Below are 22,061 nucleotides of genomic sequence, written 5' to 3' on the forward strand. Positions count from 1 at the left end.
AAGTCATGTGAAGAAAGTGACAAACAGTCAAGTTTAACATCGAAAACTTCAGGCAGATCAGGCCCTGCCTGCCAGTTAATGCTGCAAGGATGTTTCTGCATTCAATGATTTTATCACACATCGAGTACTGTTTTATCAACTGGTCTCTTTCATATGTCACTACTCTTACACCAATAGAATTACTCTACAAAAAAGCCATACAAGTATTTGATAGGAAACCAATTTCATTTCATCACTGTAATGTTTTAGAAAAACATAACATGCAACAAGGTTCTGCATGGACTTGCCCCTCCCCCATTGAATGAGTTCATCCAACAGAAAGCAGACACTGGCATTACCACCAGGGCCATCAGTAGAGGGGACTGTAAGGTGCCTTTTCGGTATACTACCTTTGCAAAAACTGTGTTCTCTGTTAAAGGTGGTAACTACTGGAATAGCCTACCAGTTGTGATTAGAGAGTGCCCTACATACTCCATGTTCAAGACCCATCTTAAACTGCATCTTAAGGCAAACCAGAACTGTGATCATTTTTAATCTGATTTAGTTTATGCAACTTGTTTATTGTTTTATTGCCGGCCCACACAATGGCCCACATACTGGCCCACACACCGGCCCACACACCGGCCCACATACTGGCCCACACACCGGCCCACACACTGGCCCACATTACTGGCCCACACACCGACTCACACACTGGCCCACACACCGGCCCACACACTGGCCCACACACTGGCCCATACACCGGCCCACACACCGGCCCACATACTGGCCCACACACTGGCCCACACACTGGCCCACACACTGGCCCACATTAGTGGCCCACACACCGACTCACACACCGGCCCACACACTGGCCCACATTAGTGGCCCACACACTGGCCCACACACTGGCCCACATACTGGCCCACACACCGGCCCACACACCGGCCCACATACTGGCCCACACACTGGCCCACACACTGGCCCACACACTGGCCCACACACTGGCCCACATTAGTGGCCCACACACCGACTCACACACCGGCCCACACACTGGCCCACATTAGTGGCCCACACACTGGCCCACATACTGGCCCACACACCGGCCCACACACTGGCCCACATTACTGGCCCACACACCGACTCACACACTGGCCCACACACCGGCCCACACACTGGCCCACACACTGGCCCATACACCGGCCCACACACCGGCCCACATACTGGCCCACACACTGGCCCACACACTGGCCCACACACTGGCCCACATTAGTGGCCCACACACCGACCCACACACTGGCCCACACACTGGCCCACATACTGGCCCACACACCGGCCCACACACCGGCCCACATACTGGCCCACACACTGGCCCACACACTGGCCCACACACTGGCCCACACACTGGCCCACATTAGTGGCCCACACACCGACTCACACACCGGCCCACACACTGGCCCACATTAGTGGCCCACACACTGGCCCACATACTGGCCCACACACCGGCCCACACACTGGCCCACATTACTGGCCCACACACCGACTCACACACTGGCCCACACACCGGCCCACACACTGGCCCACACACTGGCCCATACACCGGCCCACACACCGGCCCACATACTGGCCCACACACTGGCCCACACACTGGCCCACACACTGGCCCACATTAGTGGCCCACACACCGACTCACACACCGGCCCACACACTGGCCCACATTAGTGGCCCACACACTGGCCCACACACTGGCCCACATACTGGCCCACACACCGGCCCACACACCGGCCCACATACTGGCCCACACACTGGCCCACACACTGGCCCACACACTGGCCCACACACTGGCCCACATTAGTGGCCCACACACCGACTCACACACCGGCCCACACACTGGCCCACATTAGTGGCCCACACACTGGCCCACACACTGGCCCACACACCGGCCCACATTAGTGGCCCACACACCGGCCCACATTAGTGCCCCCCCCCCCCCCAAAAATTTTTTTATATATATATATATATATTTTTTTTTTTGGACCAGCCCACTTTGGTTCTGGCCCATCGGGATTCGTCCCGAACGTCCCGATGGCCAGTCCGCCACTGTCAGCGTGTGTCAGTGAGCAATAGCATGTAACATACTGTTAATGTTGACTGTGTCTGGTAGGTCTTTCTGCTCTACCAACCACTTGATTACCAACCTTAATTCATTTATTTGATGAAATTATGAAAGTGCCTGGTAATTTATTTGTATCCACCAGCCTCTGTGACCTGTAGCCCAAAATGTTTGTGTCCTGCTATGAGGAACATTAGTTAAGGCAGGCTGTTCTTGAATTAAGCAATAACATGTAAGAGGAAACGCTTCAAAGAAAAGAGAGAAGCTTTGACCAAAAATGTCCTATGCCAAGAAAAAAAATTTCCCCGTTGCTAAGTACTGCATGCCTCCTTCAAAAAACCATACACTGTTGCACTGTGAGTGACATGTTTGGCTTGTACACGTATATCATTACATTTCTGCTCAGAGTGTAAATACAAAAAAGTGGATTGTTAGTGGATTCATTGTCTGGCAAGAAACTCTGTCAGAATACTTTAGGAAATATTGTATAATCAATGTTTACCTTTATGGAGAAGGTCAGTTAGACCCAGTGTCTTGTTTTCACCAGGGCCAACATGCCTGACAAAGCTGCTGAAGAGAAAGCGCTCATGGCTAAGAAGTTGGCAGAGCAAAGGGCCAAAGTCGAGGGCATCCCCACCACTGCCAAGGTCAGACAACCTTTAACCTCCAGGGCCCTCCTTTATCAACAATGCATAGAAAGTGTTCTATTTTCTCTCCTACGCACAAAATGTATAATGTCTCTAAACACAGGAAAAATCCGGATTTCATGGGTACACAGGTCATACGCACACATGCAAGTACTCTGTGTTGATAAATACCAATTGTTCTTACCATCTTCGCTCGTGCATGATTCTAAGTATTTGCATACAGAACCGCCCCTAATTAACCATATATGGTAATTAAACACCCCATGGAAACATGCCTGTTTGTGGAATGTGGAATAATGGCTAAGCGAACTAAAAAGAGAAACTTCACTGAGAGCAAGATTGATCACAGAGGTCATCTAACCAACAAATTTAATGTAGAAATTATTTCGTTGTGAACAATTGTATTTGGAAACATGACACACAAAATAATAGTATTTAGCTTTTTATTTTAAACAATATTTAATCGTATGATTACATTTTTTCTTTTTTATATGAATAAATCCAAAGAGTTGCCCATTCCAGTGGACATCCAGGAGGAGCAGTGAGCCAAGGGTGTTGACTGACGCAGTCCTACAGAACCAGCAATACACAACACGCACATTGACAGAAATAAATGAAAAGCTGACCCGACATTTGCACTGTAATGACTGAAATGAACGAGTCACTGAAGCAAATTGCTGCCTGTGCAGTGTGCAACCCAATGGAGAATAAAACTCGTAACCACTATTTTCACGCTTGCGTTTGAGTCATTGTGATAATAACCATACTGCAAAATTGAGGTTTCTTAAAGTTAGAGACCTTGCAAGGGTAGACTTACTTAAAACTGCTGTATGATCCTCTTGACTGAATTGCTGCAGCATTATTAGCCATCACGGGGCATTTAAGTGGTATTTTTATTACAGATATACCCCAGTAATAACATTACAATTTAATTAAATAAAATTAGGCCACTTATCGGTATAAGCCATCCGTCTTCAACAGCGTCTCCCTGGGGGCGGCTGATTGGCGCAGTGGGCAAGGCGCTCGCCTCTAATGCAGGAGATGCTGGGTTCGAGCCCAGCTCTCGGCGTTGCTACCGGCTGGCCGGTCGTTCATACTAACACAATTGGCAAGTGTTAGAGGGTGGGAAAGCCGGTGGGTGGGGATTTGACGTTGTGGACAGCGACTCCTACAGGTCGGTTTGGTGACGCCGGTGCGACGGAAGCAGGAAGTAGCGGGGGCAGCGTGAGCCTCCCACGTGTTACTCCTCGCCACTGAGAGTTCGAGCTGCTGCGGTGAAAATATGCAACAGGCTGCCTCCTTGTGTACCGGAGGGGACACATGATGCAAGGCTTCTGTCCTCACTACAACCGACCTGTGGGAGGCATAGCAACGTTCAAGACAGGGGAGGGAAGAATTGGATACACGGAATTGGGATGGGAGAAAAATTGAAAATGGGGAGAAAAAGTGGATAAATAAAAAAAAAAAAAAACAGCAACATAACTGTTCTGCACAATGAATGACTCGTGCGATAAAATTACATTTATGAGCCAAATGCGCATCGCAGATTATCTGTACATTGGTCCGAGTGGAATCCCTTTCTATTCACATAACTGAATTTGTTGATTGATGGAGCTTTGACGGCTACATGGGTTCAGTCTATTGTTCCGATGATGTTGGGAAACCCAGCGATAGCGTAAAATCCTCTCTTGACCTCGGCCTGCTGTTATTATTGATATGGATATTGTATGGGTTGGGGAAATAATGACATCCAACACTGCAGGCATAATCCTGCTCATGGAGGGTTGGGAAATGCCCGATCCATCTCCAATCTCAACATGCTGGTGGACAAAAATCACAGGGTGGAGAGGACTTGAATGTGCACGGCGATGGCATTCGTGCATTTGTTTCACGCCCCAATTTGGGTCGCAAATTGCGGTACAAATCAAGGAGAATGTGTCTCGGGTAGCGGACTCTTCTGATGAGCCACTCATCGGCAAACAGATCTGCCCTCTCTCTGAAAACGTATACAGCATTGATAAATGAGGGCCATAAAACAATGTAGCATCCTTTGATCTTGTTTTTGTTCAACAAACTTTTTTTTTTTTTTAATCTACAGCTTAAGATTGACGAGTTTGAGTCCAACGTGAACGAGATCAAAGACCCTTTCCCCCCTGCTGACTTCCCTGGTAAAACGTACAAACTGTCGTGCAAACCCCACCATATTTCAATTCCAGTTATAATAAATATGCAGTTATTATAAATTATTGTTATTATTATTACCTACCATTATTATTATTATTATTATAAATGATTGTTATTATTATTACCTACCATTATTATTATTATTTAATTTTTTATAAAGTATTGTTATTATTACCTACCATTATTATTATTATTATTATTATTATTATTATTATTATTATTATTATTATTATTATTATTATTATTATTATTATTATTATTATTATTATTATTATTATTATAAATTATTGTTATTATTACCTACCATTATTATTATTATTATTATTATTATTATTATTATTATTATTATTATTATTATTATTATTATTATTATTATTATTATAAATGATTGTTATTATTATTACATACCATTATTATTATTATTATTATTATTATTATTATTATTATTATTATTATTATTATTATTATTATTATTATTATTATTATTATTATTATTATTATTATTATTATTATTATTATATTTTATTATTATTATTATTATTATTATTATTATTATTATTATTATTATTATTATTATTATTATTATTATTATTATTATTATTATAAATAATTAAAAAAAAAACGTTCTGTTGCCTAGGTGACGATGAGGAAGAGGAGCCTGACATCCCCGAAAGCCCCAGACCTCGTCCAATGGCAGATCTGCAGTTGAAAGAGGAAGCGGTGCCAATGCCGGAAGCCAGTGCCTTCTTCATCTTTGGCCCTCAGAACAAGTACGATAACGATGATGATGATGATGATGATGATGATGATGATGATGATGATGATGATGATGATGATGATGATGATGATGATGATGATGATGATGATGATGATGATGATGATTATGTGTCGACATAATTTATAGTTAATCACAGCAACAGTGCCTGCTTTACTTAACATGGACGTATTACCACCATTATATATTTCATACTTACATATTTACTTACAAAACTGCAATTTACATCAATTAACCTATATATATACCCTGAATTTCCCCAAGGGAACCAATAAAGGAATATCTTATCTTATCGTATATACACTTGTATATAGTATCCTGAATAGACAGAATCAAATAATAAATGTTTGTAAAACAAAAACAAAAAACATTTAATTTCTCACAGAAACAATAAAAGGATAAAGTACACAACACAGATCTGTCCTTGTGGATGATAGAGTGACAGATAGCGATTCAGCCTTTACCAGGGGCGGACTGGCAACAAAAAGCAGCCCGGGAATTTGCGGTCAAGCGACCCCCATTTGTCCAAAATAACATATCAAGCTAATCAATCAATTAATCAATCAACGAATCATCAAATAACAAAACACAATCCGCTAATTTACCTTTGTGTCAAGTTAATATGCAAAACAATGGGTCTCATTTTCAAATGTTTTTCTTTCATTTGTGTGTACAGAACATATCTATTGTATGCTGCAAAAACTCTGTTGTGCAGTGGCACTGGTTTGTTCTCACACACACACACACACACACACACACACACACACACACACACACACACACACACACACACACACACACACACACACACCGGTTTCCATATTAATCCCTGCAAAGGCTTCTCCCTCCTTGAACCTTTCCCTGTCTTTCTCTGCCTCTGTTTCACCAGTTTTTTGTCAAATGTTTTGATAATGCATTATTAGATCTACAACCCGTTGCAATATGGGACCGTTATGCTATAAGCAATTGCGGCATCTTTCACTAACAGAGCTCAAATAAAGTATTACAAAAGAAAGTGTTAAAGTCCACATATCATATTGCATGTAACAACAAATGTTACATGACAGTCACAGTGTAACTCCTCTCGGTTCGACAAATAATGCAGATGTTTACTGGGCAACAACCTCTTCAAATCACAGAACAGACTGAAATGCTTTGCTACCAAAAAGCATTACAATAACAGCGTTGTGATAGTCTAGAATAGATGGAAACATCTAGGGTGGATTTTTTTTCACCACCTGTTTTTTCTTAATCCTGTGTCTATTTTAAGATTCTGACAGGTAACAGGTTGAAATAATGTCCCATGGGGTTTATTTTGAACCCTTTATTACACCTATCCTGAACGAAAACCTGAAAAAGAAAACAGCATAACTTTTGAAGTTAACAACATATAGAGACAAATAAAAAAAAATCCCAAACAAGTTTGACCCAAGGAATTCAGTACAATTGTTATTTTTAAGATTCAAATACATCTTGGTTAAATTTCAGGACAGAAAAAGCAAAAAAAACGCTGAAAAACGTATATCACATCTCTATTTTCCCTTTTTACTAAAATGTAGTGCATTGGACGAGATCGATTTAGGTTAATATTGGAAATAATATTGTAATGAAGATTGTTTCCATGCCGTTATGCCCTAAATATTGTAGATTTTGTGTAAACATGGCCAAAAGTGGAAGACAAATGTGATTTGATTTGATTTGATTAACTAAATAAATGTGTGTGTGTTGAGGTTTAAGTTTAAGTTTATTTGGATCCCCATTAGCCACAGCAGTGCTGGGGCTATTCTTCCTGGGGTCCATAACACATAAAATACAGTTACAGACGTATACACTCACAACATTTACATGTCATACAGACAATTAAAACAACAATAAAAACCCTTATACACTCATACCATTTACATGACATACAGACCATTAAAACAACAATAAAAACCCTTATACACTCACAACATTTACATGTCATACAGACAATTAAAACAACAATAAAAACCCTAATCAAATTCATAATACAAGATAAAAATATCAGACACATACATTTTCATTTACGTACACACTATCTATTAGGGAATGTCAATTTCTTTGGTTGAAAATGTTGTTTTACCACGATTTTGAAACGGCATTTACTATTCTCCTGCTTAACATGTCTGGGAAGAGAGTTCCATTCCTGCATACCACGGAACATGACAGTTCGCTTCATTGCATTCGACCTCACTTTTGGAAGTGTAAAACCTCGTGCAGAAGCATGTCTGGTGGAATGGTTGTGTCTGTCAAGACTTATTGATAAATTGTTATATAAAATTGAGGGGATCTTTGTAACAAGAATATTCCTAGTGAATATAAGGAGTGAGCAGAGTAATTTATGTTTGACAAGTAACCAAGTTAAACAACTGTGCATCGCTGCAACATTAGTTCTGTACTCACAGCGAAGCGCTATACGTGCTGCTTTGTTTTGTACCATTTGTAATTTTTTCAGTTTATTCGTTGTTACATTCGACCATACTGCAGGACAATAGTCAAGATTTGACAAAACCAGAGCTTGAATTACCTGTTTGATAGAATTTAGTGGTAACAAATGAGCACATCTTTTAACAACAGAAATCCCTCTTCCCATTTTCACTACTATATTGTTTATATGGTGTGACCATGACAATTTACTGTCTAATGTTACCCCTAGGAGTTTAGTCTCCTGGACTTGATTAATTACCACATCACTTATCAAAAGTTTCAAGACTGGGTTCGTTCTTAGAGTATGGTTTGAACCGAAAATGATGCTACTTGTCTTTGATATGTTTAGAACTAGTTTGTTATTCTTTATCCATTCCATCACTGATTGCAACTCTGCCTTTAGAACCGTATTTAATTCATTGGCTGTTGAGGCTGATGTGTAAATCGTTGAATCATCCGCATACATAGAAATATAGGACTTATTTAGGACAAGAGGCATGTCATTTGTAAATATGGTGTAGAGCAAAGGCCCAAGGCAACTTCCTTGGGGTACTCCACACCTTACCGTTTTAACTTCTGAGTAACTCCCATTAAAAAAAACTATTTGTTTCCGGTTTGCTAAATAAGTTTGCATCCAAGATAGTGCAGATGAGGAGAAACCGTAACATTCAAGTTTTTTAAGTAAGAATTTGTGATCTATGATGTCGAATGCTGCAGTAAAATCAAGCAAGACAGCTCCAACCATTTTCTTTTTATCTATCTCTTTCAGCCAATCATCCGTCATTTGGGTTAAAGCAGTCGCTGTTGAATGTCCTTCACGATATGCATGTTGAAAATCAGTGGTCAATGTGTTAAAAGAAAAGTAGCTTTTAATCTGTTCACTTACTATTCTTTCCATCAGTTTACTCAAAACTGGCAGTAAACTTATGGGACGACTATTAGATCCTGAGAATGGCAATTTCAAATTTTTTGGCAGTGGTATTACTTTGGCAGTTTTCCACTGTTGCGGATACAAACATTCACTAAAGGATTGATTTATAATATGACAGATAGCAGGGGCAATTAAATCAGGGACCAATTTCAGAAGTTTCCCGTCAAGACCGTCAACACCTGGTGGTTTGTTTTTAGTGGTACTTAACATATATTCTACATTACTTATAGTCACACTATCAAAATTAAATTGACAATTTTTATCTTTCATTATTTTATTCTTTATTAATAAATAAGATTTTTCATTATCTATTGTTTGCATATTATTTCTTAAATTATCTACTTTTCCAATAAAATAATTGTTAATATGATTAGCAATCTCAACTGGTTTGGTGAGGAATTTTCCTTCCGTTTCTAGAAAGGATGGGGTAGGTTTCTTATTCCAGGTGGTACAGGAGATACGCAGAGAGGGAGAGTATATGGAAGATGCCGGAAACAAGGCTCTGGTGCAACTGGATCCCAGGCCAGCAAGGCCCATGCAGTATACTGTAGCTATAGGTCTTGGAGGCTGACACCATTAGCCTCTATCGATGAGAAATGTACTGAAAATCATCACGTTATCAGAGTATTCCCTCTCAGGATATTATGAATGAGATGGTCAAAGGAACCTGGTGACTCATTCTAGATCAAAGCTAGATTGGCACATCTCTGAGAGGCTTGGTGGATACAATGGGACAAACTTCCATTTTGGTTTGGTTACTTATTGTTGAAATTGTTGAGATCATTTTGGAGACCCTCTTAGGTTCTCCTCTCCTTTGTCTTCACTGTGACATAGGTCACAAAGTCCTCCAGCTCCTGGTCGTTTCCCCCAGGGGTAGCCTTCTTCTTGGAGTGGTCGATGGACATATAGGTCAGACCGTCATTGGGATCACTCTTGTCTTCGTGGTCGGTTTGACTCACACAGGCGCTGACCGCATTTGGACCAATCTGATCATAGGTTGGTGTTTGGCTCAAACTCTGGGTTTTGGCGTTTCTCTTTCTGCTTGCAATGATGAGGAGAATGACAAAGGAGAGCACCAGCGCCGCCCCCAGAGCCCCTCCTACAGCAATAAAGATGTAAAATTGGTCCGAGATCCCTATTCTTGTAGTTGTTTTAGGCGTGTTCCCTCCTGGGAACAAAGGAGTAAAATCAGCAAACGTATTTGTTCCTTTATCATTGTTCAATTGGCACCTGAACCTTGTATTGTTGTCCTGCTTTGTTACAGTCAGGTTACCTTCACATGAAGGTTGAGTGAGGTGCTCCTCCTTAAGCTCAGTGTGTTCTTTCAGCCATTTCATTATGTGATTGGGTCCGCAGCCTCCATAAGTAAACAACAAGCAGGTTAAAATCAAATGAGCACTAGACTTCCGTATAGAGGCCGCTGACGGGGATTGAGTGATGGTTAGAAGGGAGAGGTAAATCATTGTATCCTTTCCATAGTGACTTCCATTAGAATCATATTGTCGACAAGTGTAAAGACCAGCATCCTCAGCTCTGAGATTAGAAACAGTCAGCGAACAGTCAGATCCCAAATCCAGTCCAGTTCCGAGATTTACTTTGGTAACAGTCAGCTCATGATTTCTGCTAAACAGCCATGTTGTTGAGGAGCAATCTGGATAAATCACATTGGCACATTTGAGATTGACATTATCTCCAAATTTGTGGTAAAGACGGTCCTGTCCGCTCACACCCCCTGAAAATAAATATCACATAATTAGGTGTGGGTCAGTAGCTTGTGTTTTCTTTTGGTTAGTCAGTTTTTTGGGGGGGGGGGGGCATTGGAGTGGGGTGGGGTGGAACATTCAGATGAATCATTCCTTAAACACATGTCATTGTTGTCTTTGTGAAATGAATTTGCAATGCACACTATACATCTGAGCTGTAGATAAAACCACCTCAAGTCAAGTCTGAGTCATGTCCAAGATCAAGTTCAGTCCAGTCAGGACCAAGTCATGTCCGAGATCAAGTTCAGTCCAGTCAGGACCAAGTCAAGTCCATGTCCCGAGCTAAACCGAGCCCTGTTCAGGACCAAGACTGAGCGATAAACAGTGTACATGTCATGTTGAAGGTTGTCACACAAAAGGTTCCATTGGTCCAAAACTAAGTAGGCTACTATGGAATGCATGCAGCTAATACTTGTATTTCAAAACATATATTGTACATCGTTTTGAAGATTCTAAGATAGTAGAAAAACTATAGAAACACACAAATTTTTGACATTTGACATAAATTTGACCTTACCTGACAGTTGAAACACTAGGACTATAAGAAATAATTCCATCTCAATTAATCTCTCTCTCTCTCTCTCTCTCTCTCTCTCTCTCTCTCTCTCTCTCTCTCTCTCTCTCTCTCTCTCTCTCTCTCTCTCTCTCTCTCTCTCTCTCTCTCTCTCCCTGTCTTTACCCCTCTCAACTGCAAACTGTTAGTGTCTCACTGAATGAGTATTCGCTGTTCAGTGAATTACTAGTGTGCCGATTTCTTCATGGTCACTTTAAATGGTCAGAAAAGGAAGTGCTGGTGGGAAATTACATAGTGCTGACAGTAAGCAGGTATTTTCACATTTCAACAACAATCTGCTCATTAAAAGCAGAACCTAACAGAGCCTCTGACAAATCCAGAGCACATAATGTCCTATTAAAGGGGTACTTCACCAAAAAACAATTAACTTGTACATTTTTCACTAAATAGTTTTGCACACATTCATTTAGTTTGACAGTTATTTAGAGTAAATAAGTTTGAATATTCTGCTATTGAATATACTGTCCTATATACTGAATATAGTGCCCTTCGCACTACTCTCTCCATCGGCGGTGGTTCTGGTTGTCGTTTCCAAACCATGTGGTGGTGCATCCCATCAGTATAGGCCCTCAGGATGTGTTGATTGTGTACAGGGAGTAGAGGAGGGGTCTCAGGAGGCAGCCCTGGGGGGCTCCTGTGTGAAGGATCAGGGGGTCAGAGATGTTGGAGCCCGTCCTCACCACCTGTCGCCGATTCGACAGGAAGTCCAGGATCCAGCTGCACAGGTTGGAGTTGAGGCCCAGGTCTCTGAGTTTGGTGTCCAGTATGGAAGGGACTATTGTGTTGAAAGCTGAACTGACGTCTATGAACAGCTTCCTCACATGTGTTGGGGTTTTCCAGGTGCATGAGGGCATTGTGAAGGGCAGTGTCTATTGCGTCGTCTGTGGATCTGTTTAGCCACTAGGCAAATTGGTGGGGGTCTAGGGTGGGTGGTAATCTCCTTGAGGACGGTCTTCTTCACAATCCTCTTGAGGCTTTTTTTTTCTCACTATAGGGGGTGAGGGCAACAGGGCACCAGGGAGGTGAGGGCAACGGGGCACCAGGGAGGTGAGGGCAACGGGGCACCAGTGAGTGACCTTGTTCTTCCTAGGCACCGGGATGTTAATGGAGGATTTGAAGCAACACATGGATTCAATGTCCCGATCACTGGTGGCCATATTCTCATTTACTCTCAAAAACTGTCAAACTAAATGAATGTGTGCAAAACTGTTTAGAGTTTTTGGATGTGTGTAAAATTATGTGCAAAATAAGTCAGCATTGTTTTTGTTAAAGATTTTTAGTTGGCCACCTCTGAAGGGAGCAAGCTAAAGCTGGATTTGAAACCATGTTCTGATTATTTACACAAACAAATAATGTCTTTTTAGAAAGAGTTCTCTTCAAACTAAACAGTTCCTCTTTGTGGCCTGCCACACTGTGTGTTCCTGTGTCAAACGTCATGTTCTCTAAACTGGCGGTCTATGAAATGGATTCAGTCTTGGTTAATGTACATTTCTGTCTGTCAATTGGCACTCCTTATAATCCTGTCAAGAATTAACCATTTCTTCAGATGTGATCTTCATAGCAGCAGTGACCCTGACTTCAAGGTTTATAATATTGTGGAGGTTTAGTCACCTATTTGCATAAGTAAACAAGTCATGTGGTATACAACCTATGTGGTGTAGCTATACAACATGTCTGGGCCTGGTTTTCTCAAGACCATGCCAGATTCTGACCACCGAACAAATAAATTAATTCTTCAAACTCATCCCAACCTAATGAAACTTTTTGCCCCACACATATACCACCACACTGTGCAATTAGTCAACATGGCACAGTTAGACTTTGGTGGCCTGTACGCAGTTACAACTTCCAAAACAAAATGCATTCCTTGTTGAGAATCTCTCTCTCTCTCTCTCTCTCTCTCTCTCTCTCTCTCTCTCTCTCTCTCTCTCTCTCTCTCTCTCTCTCTGCAGGTTCCGTAAGTTGTGCCATCGTATAATCAATGCTACCACCTTCACCAACATCATCCTCCTCTTCATCCTCCTCTCCTCTATCTCTCTGGCTGCTGAGGACCCCATCGACCCCATGTCCTTCAGGAACCAGGTGAGCAAACATCTGCCCGTGGCATTTGTTCTAACATTTCAGTAACCAAAAAGAAATATATATATACTGTATATACAGTATATATATATTTGAATCAGCTAAAATAAGATAAGATTGATCCCCTTGGAGAAATGCAGGCATCACAGCAGCATGGGGGAGGGGAGGTACAGGTATGGCAGGGTAATAGTAGAAATAGATAAATATAGGCAATAACAATAACATTGTATCTGAATATAAAAAATATGATAAAAGAAAACAGTGAAATCAAAGGTGCATATGAGGGTCTGTATGCCCTATCAGTTATATTATATGTTACAATAAATAAATAAGTATACACAAGGTACCTGTGATATATGATATATGCCATACATCATACATTGTAGTCCCTGCAGGTTAGGTGGTAAGAGTCAGACACACTTACATTACTAGTAGTTGCAAGCAGCAGTTCCTGACCACGGTTGTGGACCCTCATGGCCATTGGCACGAAGGACTGGCCGAGCGGGGGGGGGGGGGGGGGGGGTGTATGCGTCTGTGGCTGAACATGCTCTTCATTTTGACTGGCTCCTAAAGGTGCTATAGATAAAAAATGTATGTAGAGGTAGAGCTTATGTATAGCTTTTAAAAAGGTGCAGACTAAAAGTATTGTTTCTCTCACCCAAAATGATTGATTAATGAATTTATCATTTAAAAGATGCTGGCATGTCCAAAATTAATGTTGTTGTTTACATGTTGCGTGCTACTTCCCATTTTCCCATGTGTAATGTACCTGATTGGATAAATGATATGCTGGTGCTTTAGTGCGACATCCAGTGGCTGAATGTTATCTAGCACCTTTAATATGATCATTCAACATATCTTGTTTATATGACCTTCTGGGAACGTCATATATGTCGATGTTTTTATTTTGCTCTCTCTCCTCTCTAGGTGCTGGCTTACGCTGATATTGTTTTCACGTCAGTGTTCACAGCAGAGATTGTGCTTAAGGTACATTTAGCCAGTAAGATCTGTTCCGTCAGCTCCTTTCTTTCTACTTCCCGAAAACAAGCACTTCTGGTATTTTTGTGAGCTCAATGACAAGCAGAAGTGGAGTAGACTAATTGTTGAGTCACAACTGACAACTGACAACTGATAACTGATAACATACGGTTATCCTATAACCATAGTTATATGAGTATAGCGAGCGCTCTGCGCTCTATTGGAACATATCCATATCCAGTCTAATACTGAATACATTTCTTCACATGTACACACCCATCCGCCTGGCCACACCCCCATCCGCCCCTCTACATAAGCGGGGATGTGGCCATACTAACCGCTCCTTCCCAAGTCTTTCACCACCGAAGGCGAAGACCACAGGGTCCTCAGTGAGTCAGCGCAGAGCACTCGCTATACTCATATAACTATGGTTATAGGATAACCGTATGTTATATATCGTATAGCTTACGCTCTGCGCTCTATTGGAACACAGGAGCTGAGCAGAGCGGAAGCTCGACAAATGTACCCGCTGAGGCCCCCCACAACCATCAGAACCGGGGCGGACCCGAGCCCCCGGACCCCCCTAGTGGAGGACAGGAGGGAATCGGGTCCGACTGTGCGAAGAGGGTTTAGCAACTCAAACGCACAGGGTGAGCAGATCGTGGGACTTACCTTCCCACAGAAGAACCCACAACTACACAGGCGCACAACCCACATGCCACTAGGGAACAAACAGGAAGGGAAAAAAAACTGTTACAATCCATAATATCACAGGGTCAAGGTCAAGAACCCAACCCCATGGTAAGGCCGTAGCAGCGGAGCGCGAAGGAGGACCCAGCCCCAGGAAGGGTCAGGACCCCCCGGAAAAAGGGGGCCTGGCGAGGCCCACGACGCCGCAGTATCGAGACCCCACCAGGCGGTCACTAGTGACACCACCCCCCACATCGCCAGCGTATCGGACAGGGCCCATCCAAGAGCAGGCCCTTCCCCCCTACAGCACGCCGCCCTGAAGCACTCAAAGAGGCTACACCCCCACAGCGGGACCAGGCAGCGCACCGGGGAGACAACCCCCAAAGAGGTTGATCCCTCAATCCAGGCAACAGGTCAAAAGGACTCGACCTGTGCCTGGAGCACTGCGGACTAGACAGGCTCCTAAGGGGTCTGCTGAAAACAGCACCCCAGCGGAAGGGGCGTTCGGTATGCTGTGCACCATGTCGCAGCCTCCACAAAAAAAACCCGACCCTCTAGAGGGGCCGAGGCAGAGAAGGCTGACACGATTGGCAGACGTCATGAAGGGTGCAGGCGCACACTCGCAGGCAGACAGGGTCAAGCCCGGCCTAACCCGAGAGTCGACTCCGCTACCAACACACCTGGAAACCAACCACCACCTAACAGGAGGCGGTTGTTCCTATAACCCCCCCAAGAAAAAACTCCAAAATACAACTGCGGGTATACACCGGCTATACAGCAGTACAAGTGTTTCAGTTCTCAAGAAGGGGTTAACCCAGGCCAACAGGTCGACGAGAACAAGTCCGGACCTGGGCCCGGCGGACCGGGACGTACACAGGGATGCCAGAGGGGTACAAGAACCACCTCGACAGCCCCCTCCCAGCCCCGCCAAGCAGGAGAAGAGAGGGGCGAAAAAAGAATGGAGAAGGACCAGGCTCCTATAGCACAGTGCAAGGTACAACACAATATGGACCAAGCAATAGTGAAGGATAATACGCAGTGACATAACCACGAACACCTCCATAACATCAACCCCTGCAACGCCCGGGCCAACCTGACATTTTCCCCCCGAAAAAGCACAAGTCCTTCAGGGTACCAGAACAGCAGATCTGCGCCCCGGCGGACAACGGGTTAACTGACCTGGTCCGGCGCGACCAGAACCAGTCCCGTGTCCTAATCACGCCACCATCCCCAGTCCTAAGAGGGGGGTAGGTACGTGTGTTGATCCAAAACATCACAGAGGGCGCCACCAAGACGGTCAGAACATAAAAGCACCGCGCCCGGTGGCCCACCCCAAAAGCGTGAGACCCCTCCGCCAATGCTTTGATCTATTCCGTTATCTCCCCCCAGAGATGAACGAGAATTCATCGAGACTAACCCAGTACACTGGCGCTCGGAAGAGACAAACTCCATCCTAGTTGCCCCATAAAAACGCTGTTTCAATGATGAGCAACCAAGGCGCGCAAGCCCATGCATGGTTCCACACAAAAGCACCCAGGGCCAGCACTATGTACACGTCGAGAACCAAAACATATCAATGGTAATTCTAACAAGAACCCAGATAACGTTCCCTCCAAGCCGCCTGGGAGAGCGGCAGGAAGCTGGCCAAGACACAGATATGGGTCCCATATGACGCGTCTGAGGGAAAACACCCCTGTCAACCCTGCCCTGTATAAAAGAGAGGAGACAGGGAACCCCCAGAGAGACTTCCCACGTGAGTAATAATTGAAAAGATATATGTAACAGTGAGCTACGTGACCAAGCTCAAGACATATGCAACAGAGCGCAGAGCAGAAACTTCTTTTTAAGTTCTCACGCACCGCATAACTCATCTTGACAATAACAGAGGTCCACAACATGGAGCCTGCAAAGAACTCACGGAAGTCTCACAACCAATAGAAACGCGCCCAGTAACGTACTCTATGGCAGGGGGAATTCCGTGACCCACCTGCCCAAATATGGCATGGGACCAGGGAACTCCCCCTCCCTACCCTGTGACGCGCTGACCCAACAGCGTGACAGGAAGCCCGAAGGACAGGAGGTCCAACCCCCTGACCAATCAGAAAAAAGGGAAGGGAGGGTTTATCAGTTCACCCCCTCATGACCCCTCACCCCTGATATGATGCAATGACAAAGCAGAGCCATGACACCAGTCATAGCGTGCTACATGAAGCGCATTTATACCTGTTTAAGGTAACAGCTTCACATAGGCTCATGTGCGAACCTGTCACCTGAACTTTTACACCTTTACCCTAAAGGAAGAAAAAACACAGACCAAGAGAGGGGCCAAGGGCCCTGGTACAAGAGCTTACACATGTAACTTCTGTAGGCCAACACCTAACCCAGTTGTGGATCTTAAACGTGAAAACGATACACACAACCCTCCATCACAACAAAAAAGGACAAAAGTACACTCTCACTACTGTAAGAGGAACGCCGTTTTTCATGATGAGAGAAGACATAAGTCCTCGATTAAGTACTGGTCACAGGCCTTGCTAAGTCCACATGACAGCGAATTTTCAGAAAAAATTGCCTCTCTCTAAGCAAGAGCATAACCCCAGCAGAAGCTGAGGGATTTACACCGTATCCCCAAAAACATAGTGAATCAACACACATTTTGTAAACAAAATCATATTTGAGGGGAGGGGGGGGGGGGGGGGGGCCAGGTGAAAACCGGGGAAAAACCCACCCCTCACCACCTTACCCCTGATACGACGCCAAATGTGTAGAGTAAGCTTTACATCATGCACGCCAGCACAGCCGAAGACCTTGTTTTAACAGGCACAGCCCTGCTTATGTGTGAAAAAAACTTGCCACTTGTCATTGTCATCATTACCCTCAAGTAAGAATAACAAGCTGAGAGAGGGACTCATCACTCGATCACATGCCACTATGCACAGTATTGTAGGGTAACCCAGCCAGTTGTGGGCTCAGCCACGTTGTCTAACGTTACATGAACACACACAACTTCTCATCATACAACAAAAACCCAGTTCATTTTTACTCACGTAAAAAACAACGCTGTTTCTAGGCAGAGAGAAAGGCACAAGCCTTGGCCAACGCTACCCAAGCTATACAAAGCGACCAAAACAATTCACACACAGCACATGTCGTATCTCCAAATATAGTGAAATATGTTCTGTAGACAAAGACATTGTTATTAACAAAACATTCGGGAGGGGAAGGAAGGAAGAGTGGGGTAATGTCCAATGGACATCTTACCTGCACCAAGGAATGCAGGGCGAAAGGCCGCAACACAGGTTGGTCTCCACGTTGACGAAAGGCCTCTCGCTGGTGGGGCAAAAAGAAGCTATGGCCGGAGCCTCGCTCCGGCGAGACGCCCCCCTCCTGCAGCCGGTCATGGTGCAGGCCAGACTACATCTTCTGTCAAAGATGATGTCGTAGTCAGAGTGCCAGGGCCTGCTATTCTCACGGCTACGCCAATGGTCGTAGCACAAGCTAACAGCTAACCCTAGGCTAACTGATAGCATCAAGCTAACGTTCCCAGCCGAGCGAAACCGGTAGCTAACGTCGTAGTTAACAGCTAACTGGCTAACAGTTAGCTCAACCCCGGCTATTGCTAGCCACTAGCTCACGCAGAAGCAAGCTAAGCGGCTACCACTGAAAACTGCAAAACATGAGAAAAGCAATACAGGCCAACACTTCAGACAGCCGCTGTCTTTTCCTCTTCTCATCAGAAGAAAAGAAGGGAAAAAAGGCAACACACATCCCTGTTCAGAATGGTGTTTACCAGACACAGCGGTGCCGGCAACAAGTCCCATGCGGACTATAGCCCACTTGAGCATGGAGATATTCTCATAATGAAACACCAAGCTCACCTCCCTCGCACCGGCCGCTTTTCATCTTGAAAATCGGGGCCAGCACGGCGACAGTGGGTATCCGTTTGTCCAGAGACCCGGGGAATTGAACCGCAGATTCGGAATCACGGTCCCAGGAAAACAAAGCTCTTACTCGATGAGGAGCTAATGTTAACGTGGGCATCAAACCAGAACCCCCTCCACGCCGCTAAGTGGCAGCGAAAAAGGATTCCAGCCTGGAGCCGGCCTTCGTAAGGTGTGTAGTTGTTCCCCCCACAACCGACACACCTGGCGCCCACGTCACAAAAACATCACCCGCCCCAGAGAGGCCGTCAGCCCTCACACGGCCGAGCGCCTCCCAAGCAAAGTGTCCAACTGCAGAGCCGGAGGTAATGCCGGCGGGGATTGCCCAGCGATGCGAGCCCCTAATACGAAGCGCCGGTGGAAGTCAGAATGATCATCATCTCCGGTGGCGAAGACATTATCGCTGTATTTCCTCGAAAATAGTGAGAGAGAAAACAAAGATATAATGTCAACGCAGCTCCTTCTCTTCAACGTAGCTCCTTTCCAACTATTTCGGCACTAAACTCAAGTGGTGTATACAGACACGTATCGGTGGTGAAAATAAGGAAGGAGCTGTTAGTATGGCCACATCCCCGCTTATGTACAGGAGCGGATGGGGGTGTGGCCAGGCGAATGGGTGTGTACATGTGAAGAAATTTATTCAGTATTAGACTGGATATGGATATGTTCCAATAGAGCGCAGAGCGTAAGCTATATGATATATAACTGACAAACAAACATTTCTATTTTTCACATAGAAAGCCTGGACTATATCCCTCCCAATAGTATTGCCTTCCAGCATGCACTGCACTCATCACGTTCATCTGTAATCTCAATGGAATTGCAAGCCAGCAGATTGTACAACCAATGTCTAATTGACCTATCTCAAACCTCTGCCTCTTTTCCGGTGGAAGCGACAGTTATGATTGGAGGATCAAGAAAAGAGGGTGGGGTTTGAGACAGGTCAATTGTCCACATTCTCATCTATCAAACAGCCTTCACCTGTGTTTGTTTTTTTCAGATGACCACATACGGTGCCATTTTACACCAGGGCTCTTTCTGCCGGAACTCCTTTAACATCCTGGACCTGCTGGTGGTCAGTGTATCCCTCCTTTCCATGGGCATGGAGTAAGTTAGTCTCTTGAAATATTCCCAATCACTGATGATAATCCAATCTCACCAGACACCAAAATATTTTGCCATTATCATTTTGTAATTGATCCAGTTAAACACCCCGTACATCACATCAAATGACCCTCAAGTACGACAAATTCAGCTTCCTGGACAGAAATACACTTAACCCTTTGTCGTGTGGCAGTGAAAGGGTTAACCTTCCGTATTGTCGGAGTAAAAGGGTTCAACCATTTGGTAGTGCGGCAGTGAAAGGGTTAAGCAGTGTCCCCAAGGAACATCCAGTCATCTGAAACCAAAGTTAAGGATGGTAAGGGGCATTTATTTTTGCCTAGTGGACCATATGAGACCCCCCCCCCCCACACACACACTCACACACTCACACACCCCAGGAATTTCACATTTCATAGGGTCAGCTTTTAGGAACAAATTAACAAAACTATCTTCCCCTTTCACATTTTATTTTGTATTACATCTCCTTCCAAGAGATGTGTAAAAACAACATACTATTGTGCTCGTCCCCCTTAGGTCTAGCGCCATCTCTGTGGTGAAGATCCTCAGGGTGCTCAGGGTACTCCGGCCCCTCAGGGCCATCAACAGAGCCAAGGGCCTCAAGGTGACTTGACTTCCAGTGGAACGTTTCACTTCCGTTAACACATTCAGTGCCACGCTGTTTGGTTAAAGTTACCCTTAGAATGCCAGCCTTCTAGTAGTTTCTGTGGTCGTTGCACTATGTTTGCGAAGCTGTGTGTGTGTTCTGTATTATAGCTGTAGAGACACGGTGTGGCTCATTTTGACAAACATAATAATAGTTTGTTTCCACATGCTGTAGTTTGTAGTTTATTACACGCTAAACATTGCGCATTTCCAAGATAATACAGTCTTTTTTCATAGATCGCGAGATAAAACACGTTATGTGCAATAAGCCCAAACCGTTCTGGCTGATCCCCTGAAACCCCGAATACTCCCATATCAAAGGTATATGACTTGTATATATGTACTGTATCATCACAAAATCATCAAGGGGGGGGGGTCGTTTTAACTGAAAACTATGATCGCGTTTGCAGAGCATGTTTTTCGTCCGGTGAAACACAGAACTGTGATCGTTAGAAAAACTCGTTTCGGAATAGGTAAAATAGACATAGAATGTACCTTACCTTAGCCAAAAGGTATTCCAAGGCGGCTGGGTGGCGCAGCGGAGATTGCGCTCGTCACCAATGCAAGAAACTCCGGTCTCGAATCCAGGTGTCAGCATTGCCTCCGGCTTGGGCCGGCCGTCATACTGGCTCAATTGGCAGAGCCAGCGGGTGGAAGTCGATGGGTGGTAATCTGGACGTTGTGGACAGCGACTCCTACGGATCGGTTGGGGGACGCCTGCACAGCAGAGACAGGAAATAGCGGGGGTAGTGTGAGCCTCCCACACGTTACACCTCGCCAATGAGAGTCCGCGCTGGCAGGTGAGAAGATGTGACAGGCTGCCTCCTCGTGTACTGGAGGGGACACGTGATGCAGGGCTTCTATCCTCCCTACAACCGACCAGTGGGGGGCATATGATTTTATTTTATTTTTATTTGTCTCGAACATAGAAACATAAAACAAGTTTAAAAAACAAAAAGGTAAATAGTCAAAGACTATTTCCATACAATAAGTGTTCGAGAAGGAACAGGGGGAAGTAAAACAACTTATCAAGCCCTGCCCCTTCCTTACAATATTTGACATTATAATTTAATAAAAATAATAATAATATAACAAATAAAAAATAAAATAAAAGTACAGTTTTTTATATATCCAAATATCCATATGAGAAAAAATAATAGGCAGTCACATTACTGCTCAAGCTCCTCTCTCT

At 44.1% G+C, this 22,061-nt stretch overlaps 1 protein-coding gene across 1 annotated transcript in view; it reads left to right on the top strand.

The window, feature by feature from the left end:
- The window catches only part of cacna1sa (calcium channel, voltage-dependent, L type, alpha 1S subunit, a), a 151,992-nt gene that overhangs the window by 70,602 nt on the left and 59,329 nt on the right, over positions 1-22,061 (top strand). Inside the window, exons 15-21 of the mRNA XM_084316714.1 lie at positions 2,640-2,739; positions 4,838-4,907; positions 5,561-5,693; positions 13,367-13,496; positions 14,421-14,480; positions 20,103-20,209; positions 20,741-20,828. Of these exons, the coding sequence (XP_084172840.1) occupies positions 2,640-2,739; positions 4,838-4,907; positions 5,561-5,693; positions 13,367-13,496; positions 14,421-14,480; positions 20,103-20,209; positions 20,741-20,828 (688 nt within the window). The remainder of the gene's footprint in view (positions 1-2,639; positions 2,740-4,837; positions 4,908-5,560; positions 5,694-13,366; positions 13,497-14,420; positions 14,481-20,102; positions 20,210-20,740; positions 20,829-22,061) is intronic.

This window comes from Notolepis coatsorum, assembly GCF_963971535.1.
Source record: "Notolepis coatsorum genome assembly, chromosome: 6".
NCBI classification, from domain to species: Eukaryota; Metazoa; Chordata; class Actinopteri; order Aulopiformes; family Paralepididae; genus Notolepis; species Notolepis coatsorum.